Genomic DNA, 17,916 nt, shown 5'->3' on the forward strand with positions numbered 1-17,916 from the left:
ACGAGCAAAGTGAGTAAAATCATTTTATTTAGAGTGAGGTTGCTAGGTAAAATACATGATGGCAACTAAATATGATTTTCAGATTTTATAAAAGTAATTTAGTGTAAGTATATCATGTGTTATATTTTAGTCAGTGTTATACCCATAAAATACCTCTTCTTTGGTCTGAAATTTTCTTTTGTGAATCTTTCTTTATTGAAACTGGACACCCTAAACAACTGCAAAATGATCCAGAATAAGGTGTTTGTTTCCATTGCTATTAGGTAAATCCAATGAGCCCTGGAACTAATAGGAATCTCCCATCCAGTGACTGAAATTTCCTTTACTTCAGGATGTTCACAAGACAGCAAAGACAGTCGTGTGAAGCTTTGGTGAGTGCTGATTGTATGGACGGAACCCGTCAATTCCTGTTTAATTAACCCACTTAATATTTCATTTAAACATGGGTTTCTCTGAAATTTCTGACAGATTCCAAAGGACACTTTCTCTTCCATTACAACTGCTGAAAAAGTGTGAGTCCAGCAGCTCCTCAGCCAAGAGCATCTTACCCAGTTCACACTGGTCTCCGCTGTATCCAGGTGCACAGGTGCACACATAGGAAGTCTCAGTAGGGTAGCATGTGCCTCCATTGAGGCATGGGTTTGTTTTGCAGAGATCAGGTCCTATCATGTTTGGGAAAATAAGAACAATTAGTCTTTTCTCCCAGGTTTAAATATATTTTTTGCATAAAATATCATTTACTGCTACTATAACATAAGCTTTACCATAACAATTTATAGAGGTAATACATATAAAATTAACTTTACTCTGGAGTGTTCCTTGGCATTATAACTAATTGTTACAAATCTCTTCTATTCTATTTGTTTCTAGGATTCAATCATTATTATTTGTAAACAATACATTATACCACATCTGGCAACTAACATATTCTATGGCAGATTTAGTTGGCATGATAATGGCAATTGATTTTAGTTAAAAATGATTACACATATGTGCACAGTGAATGGAAATGTATTTTTTTAAACGATGTTAGTTCATGTGAAATGGCTGGGTACACAGACATGCATTCTTTTAGCAGATTGGCTTGTTACCAGTGTTTGAATTACTATTGCCTTTTACCACTTAATGCTCAGAAACTGTCTTCGAAAGTGTGCACTGACGTTTCTTCTGCTATATTAACATGCCTTTTCCAAAAACACGTTCCAACTGTACTCCTTTAAACTATACTTGAAGAAAAGCAACACATGGATTAAACTCTACTGTATAAAAACAACTCCAAATACAAAACTTCACTTAAAATGAAGCCCAAAATTTTATTACAACTTTCTTAATAAAATATAAATAAAACTAACCCTCCTAGAGATAGGTGCAACAGCTCAAACCATAAATTTTCAATTTCATATAATAATTTAAGGGAAAATTTTAAATAGAAATACTTTATACCTCTGAAACATATGTTTTATTTTCTAACATTGTCTACACATATGAATTTTATGGAGAACTTGAGTATTATTTCAGAAATGTTTAATCCAAAAATGTCCAGGGATCCAAGTGAAACTTGAAAGTTTTGCAAAATAATTTAAATTAAATAAATGCTATATGTATACAGCTGCGGTTTCAAAAATCTTATAAAACCCAAATTTTGAAATCCATGCACATGAAGAGATATCTAATGTCTGATGAAACATTAGCTATAGAAGAAACGTGACTCATTCTTAGACGAGAAGTTGAAAGCCAACCTTCTTTAGCATCAGGTCAAATCTGGACAACTAGACAGGCTTTATGAATCTACACATCCATTGTTAGTTCACATTAAAATCAGGTAAACTCAGATGTATACTTCCATTTTTCTAAAATCTGCCTTGATTTTTCTAAAATACTTTCTCTTGTATTTCCAAAGATTCTTCAAACTTTCTTGACAATCTTGGTTTTCCACATAGTAAAGTGCACTGCCTTGGTGACAAGGTTGCGGTATGTGACACATGCACATCTGAATGGAATCCAACTGGAGCTTAGGGGGGCAGTGCTTATGGTACCGTGACTGCTTTCATCCCCATCATAGACACCAGACATCACACTGAGGTCATGTAACAAGTATGGGCAGGGAAAGAGAGGAAAGAGCTTTTCTTGTGAACTTAAGAAGTTCTAATTAAAAGCACATTGTTCTTCCCTGAGTAGTTTGAGCGAGCCTGGGAAGCTAAACCTGCAGCAGATAGGCCAGGCCCTCCCACACGGGCACCTACCTACTGATTATAGTACAAGGATACTTCTGTGAAGATAGAACACCGTGACTTAGTAAGTACTGTAGTCTGAATAATACAGAGATGTTTCCCCTTCATCTGCCAATTATTTTCATATTCTTAATTGCATTTCAACTTAATAATAGAATAATAAATATTGACCAGATTACTAGGTTATCATTATTTTGGAGTATAGTGATACTCCAAAATATTCCCAGTGTCAACCACCTTGCATGAATTTTATTGACAAAATTCTCAGTTATCATTTTATTAAAATACTATTATTTTATTAAAATATCAAGCTTCAAATAAATGTATTCTTCTGATTTCCAAGGTAAAACATGTGTCTCAGTAATATTAAGACTAGAAGAATAATTTTAATAGCCATGACCTAAAGTACAGTATGTAAGATAAAACATTTTTAACCAACACAGTCCTTAAAATTGATCCTCCTTCCTCTCTCCCTCCCTCCTTTCCTCCCTTCCTTTCTTGCTTTCTTTCCTTCTCTAGGAAGTCGTTAAATGATGGTGGTTATTTGTGGGTTCCATTATTATTCTTATTATATAATAGCTTTCTAGGAACAGACTATAAAAGCTTACTTTTCAACATTTTCAGGCTAGATTAAGAAAAATATCATCTCTACTAAATAAAAATTTTAAGTTTACTCTTTATACATTACTAAATACCAGTTGTTAGTTTTATGCTATATTGAAAACCAGTAAAAGGGCAGTAAAAAGACCATGGACATCAGATTAGGGTTGTTTTGGGTTAAAACACCACGTTTGCCATGGTAAGGCTGTGCATCCTTGGGCAAATTACTGGCCCTTTCTAAATGTCTTATTCTCCTTTTACATTGATCTAATGTAAAAGGATGCATTTTTAGACATTTTGTGAAGATTAAATGAAATGGTCTATATGAAGTAGTATCAATTTTATGGTTTTTTATAGTCAGCAAATAAATAGAAATTAATTTCTCAAGAGGTAGAATGTAAACATACGAAATACACTATGACTAAGAGCTGAGTTAGCAGAATTGTACAAACTGTTTCAAACAATGACATCACACTAGAGTACAAACGGTAACTGATGGAAAAGTCAACCACAAGGCATTTGTAAGAAACACTAGTCTCAAAAGTTAAAGGCCTGGTAGATTTTGGTACTGTCATAAGAACATCTCTTAAGAGGGGTAGGGTTAAAAGGGAAGTGTGATTTTTTCCCCCATTTTCACGGCTATGACATATATTGTAGGACACGCAACAAATCAGCTGTAGATGAAAACACATTGAGGTTTAGACCATTATTTCATTTTGTCCATGTTACAATTGTATGTTGTTTGTAAGACGCAGGGTAAGGAGAAGCAAAGTATGTCTGTAAAGTACAGAAAGGTCCATACTTACATTCATTGCACTGACTGTCTACTGTGGCTTGGCCTGAACAATATAAAAGTCGCTATGAATTTCACATTACAATAAAAGGCATACATAGGTATATAGAACCAAGGGACTGATCCCAGCCTTGGAAACAGATGTATCAATGTGACAACTTACCTGGTAGGTAAACTGCTGTTCCTTCCACGGACTCTTCACTAATGCCAATCAGGAAAGCAGTTTCGTTAGAATTGCCCAGAATGGGAAATGGTGGTATTGAATGTGCAGTATTTAGATCCAGAGGACTAACTGTTGCCTGGTTACTGTAATCAAGAATTCTTTGCGACACTTGTTTTTCAGATATTGCCAGTATAGATTCTCCAAATAATGATGTATGTGTTTCATGGTTAATGTCCAAGGAAGGAAAGGTTGGCCTCTCAGGCTCCTGTGGGATGGGCTGAGGTGCCACACCTGTCTCCACCCTGAAAGCTACAGAAGCAGAAGCAGAACGTGGCCGCTGTGTGGCACCTCCTAGCCCCATGCCATCCGCAGTGGTAATGATAGGTTGACTCTCTGTTGTTCTGATACCAGCAAGCATTCCAATTGTTTCTCCTGGAATTTCATCATTTGCTTTGATTGAGGAGTCTTGGGAAGTCTCAGTTTTTGTGGGAGACGTTTCCAGTTCTTCTAGTAACTTAAGCTTACTTTCATCTCCTGAAGTGTCTAAAGTAGAGTCAGGAGACATAGATGGAGGCTCTGGTCTGTGGACAGTTTCACCCTTGATGGTTTCTTCTATAGTAGCAGGAACTTCCTTAAAAGAACCCTCTATCGACTTTTGTGGTGAGGAAACAGTAGGAGCTGGCTGAGCACTTGTGTGAGGAACCGCTGGGAATTCAGAGACTCCACTGTCTATGTAGACAGAGGAGGGAGAAGATGGTGTCTGAGAGTGCTCTGCCAGAGAGGAAACTGCGGGTGTTGTTTCAGTGTAATGTGTGGAGTCAGATCGTCCTACCACATTGGGGAATTCTGTTAAAGGCTGAGCTACAAAGTATGTACTACCAATACTTACATAAGCTGGGGGCTCTGTCAATACTTCCCCCACTCCTGAAAAGAATTCTGGCTGAAAAGAAGGACCTCCATATTTCTTTTCTTCATATTCTTCCTGCATCTTTTCCAAATTCCCCAAGGTTGATATTACTTCACTCTGGTCTGCAATAGCTTGGCCATCAGACAACGTGCTTGATTCAAATATATCATCGAGAGATATTGCTTCAATGTTGGGTTTATCAATCTCTGGACCAGCTGTGGTTAGTTTACTAGCAATGTGCAGGGTTGACACTGTGGGAAAGAAAGTATCTAATTTTGTCTCTGTGCTAGAAACTGGGACTCCAGTTGCAAAATTAAAGCTTATGTCCTCTGCCTGCTTTCCATCACTGGGAGTCATGGACTTGTCGTATATTGCTTCAGTGTAGCCAACAAGAAGTGCATCACCAGAGCCCTCGAATGCTTCCTCAGTTGGAGAAAGGTTAGCAGCTGCCTCGTACTTCTCTTGATCTTGAAGATTTTCTTCATTACTGCCCTGTGATCCCAATGGTATCTCTGGATCTAGGTCTGTTTGTATTCCAGGGATATACTCATATATAGGTTTAGTGTGATCAATGTCTATAATAATATTTTTATCTGATGTCAGCTCAGGAATAATTTCAACAATAGCACTCTCAGTAATTGTCAATCCTAAGTCCTTACTATCCTCTTTGTCTAGATCTATAATAATGCTTTCAGTAGTTTTTCTTCTGGTAGGTTTCAAGGTAGAATCTTCAAATCTGATATGGTCTTGCAAATCATCTGCAACACCTTCTGAGGGACTCTCATATGACACTGTGCTTGGCAGTGTGCTAGTTGGATACAGGGAACTCTCGTTGTACTCTCCATGATGCAGGAACATCTCTGAAGCTGTTGGAGATCCGTCAGTAGCTCCAGATTCAGTCCTTGACACCTCTGAATGCTTTTCCAGGAAACCATGAGAAGCAAACATGCTGACTCCTTGACTGCTTGCCTGAGTAGGTCCAGGAGTATAGTCTAAGTCATGAGCATCCACTTCTCCAGATCCTTCTCCTGAGTTTACATTAAACAAGTCAGATGGTTGTGACGCTGATGTAGCAAAGGGTTTGGTCATTTCAACACTGTAAGTTTGAGGAAGAAAAGCAGTGGGGGAGGTTGCTGCTGCTTTAGTTTCTAATGCTGAAGAATTGTCATTAGAAATCTGTCCAGACATAGTTTGTGGTCCATGGGTCTGGATTTCCTCTTCCCACCTGAGGGTCTGCTTTGGAAAATGTTCTATATCTGTGAGCTTCATGAAAGAAAGAGTTGAAGTTGTAGGTTCTTCTGTTCTGGTATCACTCAAAGTTGTGGTGGGTGCCTCTGTACTGTCATGAGATATGCTTCCTGTTTTGGAAATGATCGTTCTAACTTCATTTGACACATCTTCCATTCTTTCATGCTCTTCCACTTTATCATCTAAGATGCTTGTTCCTAAGATTTCCATGTGAGATGGCTCAGGATACAGTGTGCTAATGATCTGCTCCATGTCAGTCAAACTCACTGATGTTGTAGGTAGAGGAGGCAAAGCCTCTCCTGATCCTAATCCAGAGAACGAGAGATCAGTATTTGACTCTTTATTTGTTAGTTTCATGCCCTTTTGGAAGAGCGTTATACTTTCTTCCTCTTGAGTTGAGGACTCCATGACTTCACTTCTAGCTGGTCCAGATTCAGTCTCTAATGCAGTAGTTAAGAAAGAGTGTGACTTTCCGGTAGCTTCAGGATGGGTAGTAGATGACTCCAAGCCTGTGATCCCTAGACCTGGAGTAGACATATGAGCTATGGAAATGCCTTCCTCCTCCACTTCCTCATTAGTATTGTATGTTTTCATTGTAGTTAACATAGAGTAATCCGAAGTTTGGGATTCAGTTTCAATAAGTGATTGAGTTTCCAAAATTGTTTGTTCTGGTGCAAGAGAACTATGGAGTGATTCAAAAGTCTTTTGTCCCTGAGCTTTTACCTGTGTCACTGTTTCACTTCCAATCTCTTGTTTTTCAGGATCAACTTCTGGTTTAGACCACAATTTGGCTGGCTCCATTGTCTGGGGAAAGTCCACTGACATCATGCTATTTACCTTTATGTCCCCGTTTTCTGTCAGACCTACAGCATTTCCACTTGCTGCTGTCGGCAAAGCAGTGAATCGCTTATCTGCATCCATCACTGCAGCCTCTCCTTCTAACTCTTCTTCAAAATATGGAGACTCTGTACCAGAAAAAATGTCCACAGCTAGTGGAAGCACTGGATCAACAGAGCTCCGGACTGAGGCCAGCTGCTCACCTGAGCCATCAGCTGAGGTCATGAAATCTTCCCAGGGGAAGGCTGTGGTGCTGGCCACAGTACTGCCAAGTCCTTTTGAGTCAGGCACTGGGTTGATGTTGTCTGAGGTAGGTGGTTTAGATGACAAAGTCTGTGTAACCCTCGCTCCTTCGCTCTCAGAGCCTTCCATCTCCACTTTTTCCTCTTTCACTCTTGGATAAGACACTGTTGAATATTCACTGAAGTCACCACTAAAATCTTCTCCCAAAGGAAAACCTGTATATAAATCCCTTACTTCTGCCTGGGAAGTTGGCAAACTTCCTGTTTTTTCAGAAATCAGTGTCTTCTTGGATGTCTGGCTCATAACTCCAGCAATTTCCATGTCCAATACAGTACTGGGAGCTAAACCTGTTGCCTCAGAGGAGGATAAAGTCTCCACATTGGGAGATGGAGTACTGGGCAATTCTTTTTTGACTTTGGTTTCAGACTCTAAATCTAATGTAAATGAAGAAGCAGTGATGAATTCCATATCAGTACTAGCATATCCTGAGCCCAGGTCCATAGAAAGAGAGGGGAGCTTTCCTGAGAGAGTGGTCAGCTCTTCCTGGACCCCGGGATGACTGCTACTACTATGCTCAAGGGGCTGTGCCTCCAAATTTGCTACATCATTTGTTTCTCTAAAAACATGAGTTGAATTTGCCATTTCCTTTTCAGACTCTGTGGGTGTTGTCTCTGGCATAAAACCATCCCAGGTAGCCAAATCATTAGATGCAGCTACATTTGAACTTTCTAATTCTGGAGTTAAAAGTAAGTAGTCTGACCTCTCTGTTGCTGGTTGGACTTCCCCTCTGTGGGCTGTATTTGTAGCTTCCTCTTTGCCTTCTTCTCTTTTCCTCCCTTCAAAAGATGTACTGGAAACCCACTCAAAGGTGGCTGTTTGAATTCCAAATTGTGTAGGCCTTATATCTGCAGAAGGTAGTTGTGAATCCAAAGGAGTGGTGGTTGCAGGAACATACATGTGATGATCTGTGGTCATTATCTTGCTCATATCCAAGGGGATGAGAGTATCTGTAGGACCTCTCTGTGGTAAATCAGTTACTGCATTGAAGATTTCATTTTTATATTCTTCTACTTCCCCAGACCCTTCAATAATAGGAGCTGAAGAACTCCCCGAGAATTCTACAGTTTGGCTAGGTGTTATCTCTACTAGGTTTTCCACAGTAGACATGAATTCATCAGTCTGTGAGATTCCTGTTAGAGTAATTGGTTCTTCCTCCAAAACATTTACTGACACAGAACTTGAAAGTATGCTAGAGGTAGATACGGTAGGACTTTGGTCTGTCTCTTTACCAAGTGCTACTTCTGTAGCCCTAGAAAAGATTGTTTTCTGGGATGCTTGGTCAATGGCACCCTCTCCTGAAGACTCTTCAGGAAACAGAGGTATAGGCTTAGGTTGTTTGTGCTCTGGATTTTCAAGGTGTGGATTGCTCTCTGTGATGGACTCTGACCATTGGGTGCTTTTACCATCATGGGATGAGAGTGTAGGGAAAACATCAGGCTCACCACTTGAAAAGTGTTCTGGTGTTTCAGGGTAAGTTTCGGGTTTCCATGTGATTTCTAAGAATTCAGTGGCATCTATAGATTTGTTAAATTGCATGGTAGTTGACAATTCTGTTTCTGCCAGTATAAACTGATGAGTGTCAGTTGCAGAACTATCTGAGAAATTCTGAGAAGGTGCAACACTTTCATACTGGCCACGCCTAGCTTCTGCAGCTTCTGGGTCCTTGGACACTGTGGTGACAAGCTGCTTCCCATTGATATATTGCACTGATGGAGTAGTTGTTACATCAGTTCCATTTACACAGTCCTCCTCTCCATCTTCATCTTCCTCACTGTGATATATGTCTATTTCAAAGGCATCTGGTAACTCAGGCAAAATCTCAGCAAACAGATCATGCAGTGGATCTGTTTCTTCACTGCAAGGTTCCTCTTCTTTAGATTCTGAATCTATTGGATGACCACTTACAATCATATCACTCAATCGACCTGAAAAAAACAAAGAGTTTTCACAATACTTAAATGGAAGATTTGGCAGGGTATGACAGAAGACATGGCTGATCACACTCACACACACAAAGAGAAGGGTCTGACTTGTTACAAGTTACGTGAAATCACCTTTCTGTGAATGGTTCTTGCTCTTTAAATTTGCTGTTATGTAATTACAATAAGAAGAAAAATTCCATTTTAGGAGTGTGGAAGCAAATTATAAAAACACTTCGATACATTTAAGATGACAACAGAATTCTCAAATGAAAAAGAAATTATATAGACATTTTAGTTCTGGAATGCACAATTGATGATGCTGTGAGCTACAAAGAAAGTTGAAATCAAGACCATTTTTTCAGACCAAAAATTAAAAAAAAACTGAACATTGTTCCATACATTAAAAAATGATTAGTTTTCTCTCTATTCAATTAGGAGATGAAATTCCTTTTGGTCTCTTCATTCTCAGCCTAAAGTGTCTAATTTTTAAAAAGTAGTTTGTTTCTATCCCATTTATGAAGTAATGACCACATGTATTCACTGAAGCAATAAGGAAGGAGCCTCTGTACATGAAAAAAAGAAAGAAAGAAAGAAAAGAAAAGAAAAGAAAAGAAAAGAAAAGAAAAGAAAAGAAAAGAAAAGACAAGACTCCCTGGATGGGATACATGGAGTGGGGGAGGGGTCTGGTACAGGTCTTCTTGAAAAGTCCATGGGGAGCCTTTTTCTCCATTACATCATTGTCTTTTATGATATGTGCCAGGACAAAGTGGATTTTATCTCTTGCTATTGACATTTTAATGAATGACAATCCTGATGTTGTATATAAATATTCTAATTACAAATTTCAAGTAATACATATCAACCCATCCACTGGATTGTAATGCCAAATGGCACCAAACACTAAGCCCAGTTGACTTTTCTGTTGCCAGAAATACACCAGCAAGACTTTCAGCCTACTGTTCTAGAAAAAGAGAAAATTTGAGGCTTCACCCTACCAGAATGCATTCGCCTATCCTTGATGGAGTCCTGCTGCTCCAGGTACCCTATTTCCAGTATCAACACAGTGCGTGTGGAAGCACCAGGAGGACATGGACTAGACACATGTTACACTGGGCCTTACCACTTGCCCAGAAGAATGCTGTGGTAGAATTAGCTTTCAGTTTAGCCCCAACTTCTGACACACAGGTTTAGGATGAGTCTGAGAAACGCACAGAAGAAACAAGCATGATGGAGCCAACTCTGCCTCCATAACCCCATCTCTAAAAGAGAAAAATGTTTTCTGCTGGATTGTTCCTCTTATAAGCTGCTTGTTTCCTTGATGGGAAGGATCAACATTCAATATCCAATAAGAAAAGAGAAAATTTAGTTGAGAACTTTCGTTATGGTCTTGCTTTTTACCAGTCCACTGTGCATTAATGTAACGTTTACTGAGCCACCAAGGCAAACTGTGGGTTTATGTTGACTTTTTACGTTGAAAGCCAACAGACATGACTTCAGGAGACACATATGGCAATTCCACTTTCTTTCTCATCCTAATAACTGAAATTAAAAAAAAAACATGCTTTCTATATGCCAAGACATACCCATTGAATCATTTTACTAAAATATTATCTGTGTGTCTATTTTCCTTCACCCTAACTATAGCTTTCTACTTAACCTTCACATTGGACATATTTTACACACGTTTCCATCCATTCTAATGTATACACTTGAATTTCATTTATCCAAACTAAAGCATATGGATACTCAAATAATTAAAAAGTATTTCAGTCACAAAGAGAAGTTAGATCCATGCCTAATTCCAGTGCACATAAAAGCACAAAACAATAACATGCTATTTCTCACATAGATATTGCAACTAATCTTTAATACCAAGTTAAGAAAATGACTAAATGCCTAACCTTTTACAGAAGGATCATTACAATGCTGTCTGTTGAATATTAGTTATTACTATTATCTTAAAGTAACCACTGTAAGCTATAAAAGGTGACACAGTAAAAGTTGCAGCTAGTTTGAACAAAAGTATACTTTGTCTTATGAGAACGAATGTAAAGCCAATGTTCAAAGCATATGAAAGGTTACATTAAAATGCCTTTGCATATGAACTCTTGAAATATAAAAACAACAGTTTTATCACTAAGACAAGTAGTTTCTCATCAATAGTTTTTGAATATAGTTAAATAAGTCCAGATTAAAATATAGCATCTGCATACATTCATGAAAATTTAACTAGAGGCCCAAAATGTACCAGGCCTAAATGGCTTATATTCTCATGGGTTTCATTTTGTGTTGTTTCATTTATACATAATATTCCAATTTGATATAAACTGTAATTTTTTTCTTGTCAGCTAGCTTCACTGGATATATGTTAGGTTTAGTACATATTTATGGATGATGGAGTGATTAGCATAGAAAAACAATGCAATGAGGTTTTCTATGTTATAAGAGCATCTAACATGTATTTGACAATAAGTTCTAATGTATGAAACCACAATCTTTGTGTTAATATGGAGTCCTAAAAGTTTTCCACTAAAAAGGACTTAAGCAAACAAAAAATGCAGAATGAGTTTAAGACTTATTATTTACCTTTTCTGAAAGGAACATTCTCACAGGTTGGCAACAAGTGGCCATTTGTTCAGGTTGTATCAATTTACAAATGTTTTCCCTGGCTTTCTTAACTTTGGTTTGAGGATGGAAAATGTTAACTACCTAGAGTTTTGAATTTGCATCTTTTTCCACACTTTATTTTGTCTGTATTTATCTGATTTGTTCCTACCCTTTCGACATTTCATGAATGGGGTCAGAGTTTATATAAAACTCTATCTACAGTGCACATAAGTAGCTGAATTCTTCCTGGCCACATGGCCTGAATTGCCATCAGTAATTCATTCCAACTCATCAAATCCTACTCAGCCGTTTTTTGTTTATTCATTTTCCAAAACTGCCTCTGCATCCCCCTTTCCCGTCACCACCCCCACCTACCACACATGTTATTAAAGAGTCGGAACAGCTATAATTATGGCAAACCAGAAAAGTTTCTTTGTGGCATATGGTGAGGTATACCTATGCTATTGTCAAAGTCCTGTTTCATTGCAAAATAGTGATCTGCTCTATTTCACACTAACAAGAAAGCCTTAACAGGGTTACTGACAGCCCAGGTTCTTAGAAGAATGGGTCCTTTTATAGGAGTGCTTTATTTCAGAATTTTACTCTAAGGAGAATATAACTTTTATTTAGAATTCAAGAGTCAAGCCACAGAACTCTGTAGACTGCATGTATAATCTTTTCTATGTTTATACGAGTATATTTTAACAGCTTGACTTGAATATACTAGTACCACGGTTAATGGTTTTTTTAAATGGCATTTCATACAAGGCTTTATGGATAACTGACATTAAACTATTCACTGAGTATTTTTAAGTACTTCATACCAGAATTTTGCAGACATAGCACAAATCTTGAAGTCATTCTGTAACCAGACACAAAACATAGTTGCTATCATGCATAGGCGGCTGGTCAAAGTTCATATTCTCTTCAGGGGGTCTTATAATTTAAGTTTAAGAGTCTTTAATTAAGTGAAAGATACTGCAGTCCACTCAGCAGAGATAGATAAGACTGTATTTCCTTTCAAATGGAATTTGTTCTAATACATATATATAATCTGTCAGTTCCCAATTCCAAAACTCAAACAGCCACACTGTGGATCCCTGAGAGGTTCTTGCAAATCTTAAAGTGTAGAAGCCTGCAAATCCTCATAATGTCAAGCTTTCATGTATCTGTAGATCCAAAAACCATACCAAAATGAATCTTTTATGTCACTCATCTGTCTTCAATTCTTATTTAAAATAAATGACTAGGGAGTACTTTAAGAAAAAAAAACATGTGATTTTAATCAAATTGCTTAAGATATTCTGAATCCTCAGCTTTTTTTTTAATTTGTGACATAGTTTGCCACAGCTTAGTATTTTAAACAACATTAAAAATAAGGATACAAATGTCATCTAAAATGTAGGCAGATGCTTTTGCTTCTTCATTCCCTCAATTCTTGAGAAGTATGTGATGTTTATATCTACAAAACAGCCCTCCCAAACACCAGAGAGGTGAGCAATGTCAAAGATCCAGAGATCACTGTGCTCTGTAATCTTTGTCTACTTATGACTTAGCTAGCCATGGCCAGCCTACGTGGAGCAGCACTCAAGCATGTTGTATCCCCCGACAGGCTTTGTGTGCTGAGCACCGCACATCTTTTTCTCAGTTCAAAAAACGTCCAGAAAGAGTCATACACATCTGTAAACAATGAAGCTGCTTCTGATTGCCTCATGTTAAAGAGGCAGGCATGTTATGGTCAATAGGCACTTATTTCAGCTTCCAATTATTCTCAGAGAACACAATTCCTTCAAGTGCAATGGCTGTTTTTAGATGCAATCCTCCTGCCTGAGTTCAGTTAAGGAGATATCACCAAGTGGAGGTTCTTCTTCCTTAGAGAGGGCATAGGGGATTCTACTCCTCCTTAGCAGTTCAACTGATTTCCTAGACAGCATACTCAAGCAATCAGAGACATTTGAGGAGCACCTAAGTAGTAAGAAAGAACTATACAAAAAACAAGTAATTTGGGAAGTTGGACTTCAAAATACTTCCTTGAACAGTCTTCCTCCTAAGCTGACCATGATCCGTGAGACAGTTCTAAACTCTAAGAGCATGTGACCAGCAAAAACTCAAATAGATAGGTTTAAAATGTAAATGGCATGAAATTGGGTTGATTGGGTAGCCAACATGAGGATCATATTGTGTTCCTGTATGTTTTTAGAAACATACATTAATATACTTATATCTCCTGTTTTCCACTTTAATAAAACAAACACCTTCACAGCATGTGGCTAAAGTAACTAAATTACCCTTTCTATGAGACATCAGGAATACGCTTCTGCTATGTGAAACCATCAACTCTGGAAGAGCTGCCCACACATGTACTATGTACTAATTATATGAGTGTACAAAACATTTCAGGACATCTTACTGACACAGCATTTACATTCTCAAAGAAAGAGAGCTAGAAACTTTCTCTCTTACCTTAGGAATCCTTTATATGTTAAACTCTCCTGCTTAAACTCTACATCATTTATGAGAAACACTACACATGGCCCTAATCATTCAGAGGTAGTATAGATTATATAGATTTTTCTCCACCAACAAATCAACTCCATTGCTGGATGTATTTAAATTCTCCTCTTGCTACTAGATCTGTTTCCACCCTGATTCATACTCAAATTGTTGGCACTATGTCTCCAAGGAATACCCTTATAAGCAACATAGGTGGATTCTCAGACCTTCATGGGATGACCTCATACAAAAAGGATATTTTGAGTTTCTTATCACATTAATTATATTGGTGAAAGCCACAATACGTCAATATACATTAAAATATCCATGTGTCATTTTTTACTGAAACATCTCAGCATCCACACACCCACCACCCCCAGTCATCATCACTACTCTTGGAACTGAAGTCACGTCATTAAACAACCACATTTGTATATGGAAAACTGGCTTCACTCGGAAGTAATTCTATGAACTTCTACAATGACAAAAACTCGCAAATCTCCTTAAAAATATAAAAGGAATTTAAGCTTTACCCCTTCAAAACGAAACTCCAAAGACTTTTTGGGTTTCTTTGCCTTCTGATTCATTCTATGTCATCTCTTCCATTAACTAACCCCTTGCTGTAAAAGTTCTGAACATGTTATAAAAGCATAAGACACATTTTAAAATGTCATTAAAGAGCCATTCTTGAGAAAAGAATTACAATGGCCGTTGTCATTAGCAGCCTCATTATCATGTACATAAAAGTGCTGGAAGCTGATGGGTCCTGCTCATGGGCCTTATAGAACCAACACTACATTTAAATTACAGAGGAGCTATAGTTGCTTCTAGTTTACACTCAAAGGGGCATGACTGTAAACCAACATTCACCACAGTGACTAAGATTTTTTAACATGCTCTTTTCAATCAAGCAAATAGCAAAATATTTGTTTCTTTGCATTATAAATAAATTATCTAATAGCACAGAGATGCCAACAAGATTGAAGCAACATTGACCTAAATGGGTTCATTTAACATAATGAATAGAGACAGCAAAGGTATCTATTATTGATAAACGTATACCTCTGTATGAGCTAAAGGTGGTTACAATAATTCTTATTGAAAACACATTTGGGGGGACTGAAACAATAACTCAGCAACTATGAATACTGAATATTCTTGCAAATGGCCTAGATTCTATTTCCAGCATCTATATGGCAGCTCAGAAGCATCTGCAATCCTAGTCCTAGGCGATCTGACAGCCACTTCTGACCCCTACCTACAGCACCAGGCATGCAAGCGGTGCACACACAATCACAATTGCAGGCAAAAACAAAAACAGAAAACAAAAACAAAAAAAGACTAACCAACCCACATATGGGTAAGATAGTAAGATAAAAAAAAATTCAGAAATGAAAATATATTTTTCTTTTAAATATCATCCAGAAAAGAGTGTTTCTGTTTTGTTTCTAGTTATGTCTGCAGGTCATTTTGTCTGGGTCTGATGAAGCTAGCCTGTCCACCCAAACATTAACCAGAACAATCACTATTTTCTAACACATGAAAGCCCCTATGAGATACTGTTTGATGAATGGAATCCTCTAAGTCAAACAAAAAAGCCACACACACAAAAGTATTTTACATATGATTATAAAATTCCATAAATGTAAAATGTGATTTTTAAAAAAATAGAATAAAAGTTTATTCTGGAGCCATTGTGAGCCATACTGTTACATTGTGTTTGTGTTTGTTTTAACAGTTGCAGTTGTGTTGCACTAATTTGTAATTTTTCAAGAAATTTAACCTGAGTACTCCTTTCCAAACTACAAAACAAAACAGCAACAATAAAAACCCTTGGTGTTACTGAAGAAACCCCTTCTATACTGTCAAATCCTATAGCCTTTAGATGTGTTCACAAAGAAACCTTTCTAATAATTTTCCCAAGTGCAGGTGTGCAAATTACTCCTGCAATAGCCGAGTCAAGGTTTCAGCATCCCTGGGCCACTGTTAACCACACCCCACAGCATTTTTCAGCTCATAAAACCTTTATGGGCTGAGAAGTTCCTTCAGATTTTTAAACTGTTAACTACAGTTACCCGCCAGCAGCAGAGCCAATGCCACCATTACCGTGCATGCATCTGAGTGGATGACGTAAGCGCGCCTTGAGTAGCATGTTTTGTTTCATGGTATTTCATAAAAGTCAAGCTTTATATCACTCTCTGAGTGCAGCAGAAATTATAAATGCTGGGGTTTGATGTAGCCTGGGTGGCATTTTCACTCACTTGGATGCTGAGTAAATATGAAGGTAAATTCTATTCGGGTGAATAGGTTTATACAATGGCATGCATGCACCAAGGATTTTCCAGTCTGGAAATATAAAAAGTTTGACTTTCCACAGTTCCTCATTAACACACCTGCCTTAGAGCTTAACTGAACATCTGTGTTAAGGTTTTCATGGGTAAAGTTCAATATTCTTGGAAAGTTAGGTTATTGTTAGAAAACTAGCAACATTTGCTAACTGAGTAGTTGGGTCTGAGTAAATCTCATCGACTTCTGAAAATAACAAACCCTGCTGTCATTTAAAAGAAGAATGTGTATCTAGAACACATTGAAAACAGATGAAAGAGAGACGGCGCCTGTGTTCAGTCCCCCCTCCCAACATGCACATACTGTAATCCTGCCTGATCAAAATGGCCAGATAGTGTGTGACTTTCTCAGAGTGTATGATCAGTATGGCCCTATGTTTTAGACGGGGAAGAAAGAAACCAACTATGTAGGTCTGGCTGAATGGAGACCACAAGGCACCTATAACGGCACACCTCTGCATGAACTATTACAGCCTTAGCTAGATTATGCAGACCGTCCATTTGAACTACTATTTATAAATGTAATGGTTCTGCTTTTCCCCTGTTGATTGCCATCACTTGCTGGCAGTGGGGAGGGGGAATGTGGTCATGTGTCAGACTTTTTCCATTTTGTAGTTTGAATGCTCTAAGCTGAATGTCCAACTTCCTATTCACAAGAGTTGTCCGATGCCCTACTTTTCCAGCTTCAAACTGTTTGATACAACTCAGTGCATCACTAACAACACAGTAAGATGAACTGGAAAGACATATTCTTAATTGGTATGAACTTTTCAAATCAAAAGCTGATACCAATCTCTTCTCCTCTCTATTTCCTGCCCCTCACCCCATGGTTACAGTTTTATGTTTAACTAACAGCAATTCCAACTTGTACTTCTTGGTAACATTTCCATTTGCAACTCCAGTTTTGAGAGACGTAAAAGTAACGTAGAAGACAGGAAACCGTTTACGATTTACAAAATACTGTACCAGTAACAAAAGAAAAAAAGTCATGTTTCCTTCCTGGCCTCTAAAATGCTATGCTGAGAATAGGAGATGAATTTAGCAATGCAGGGTTATGTGAACTACTATTCCTGTACAGATACATTCACACCAAAAAATTCTGGGGAAGTGGGGCAAATAGAAGCTATGAAGTTTCTGTGTACAACACTGGATACCAATTGAGTTGGAGGTACAGGTACTGTTCAACAGCTGTACTTCTGATTGCCTGGATGAAAAGACCATTTGTCTTTTGAATGACACCCAGCAGGGCATATTCCAATACCAAGAAAGAAACTGATAAGCAGATATACTTCCAGGAAGGCTTCTCGGTGTCAGGACACAGAAAAATGGACACTAATTCATTTAATTCTTCTATTAAAATTTGAACTGAATGACTTAATAAGACCAGTCGACTCTCTATTTAAAAGACACAAAGAAACGTGAAACTGTCCATTGGACTGTATGTGCTATGCATTCTCAACTCAGCTT

General features: G+C 37.9%; 1 protein-coding gene across 4 annotated transcripts in view; it reads right to left on the bottom strand.

The window, feature by feature from the left end:
- Nucleotides 1-17,916, bottom strand: part of Vcan (versican) — an 89,126-nt gene that overhangs the window by 28,767 nt on the left and 42,443 nt on the right. For 2 of the 4 annotated variants that reach the window (XM_028760113.1, XM_028760114.1), the window contains 2 exons: nucleotides 3,788-9,007; nucleotides 549-662 (listed from right to left, as the gene is read on the bottom strand). In XM_028760113.1, coding sequence (XP_028615946.1) covers nucleotides 549-662; nucleotides 3,788-9,007 — 5,334 coding nt within the window. The remainder of the gene's footprint in view (nucleotides 1-548; nucleotides 663-3,787; nucleotides 9,008-17,916) is intronic. The other 2 variants (XM_028760116.1, XM_028760115.1) reach the window with 1 other exon arrangement.

This window comes from Grammomys surdaster, unplaced genomic scaffold (assembly GCF_004785775.1).
Source record: "Grammomys surdaster isolate TR1022 unplaced genomic scaffold, NIH_TR_1.0 126391, whole genome shotgun sequence".
Taxonomy (NCBI): Eukaryota; Metazoa; Chordata; class Mammalia; order Rodentia; family Muridae; genus Grammomys; species Grammomys surdaster.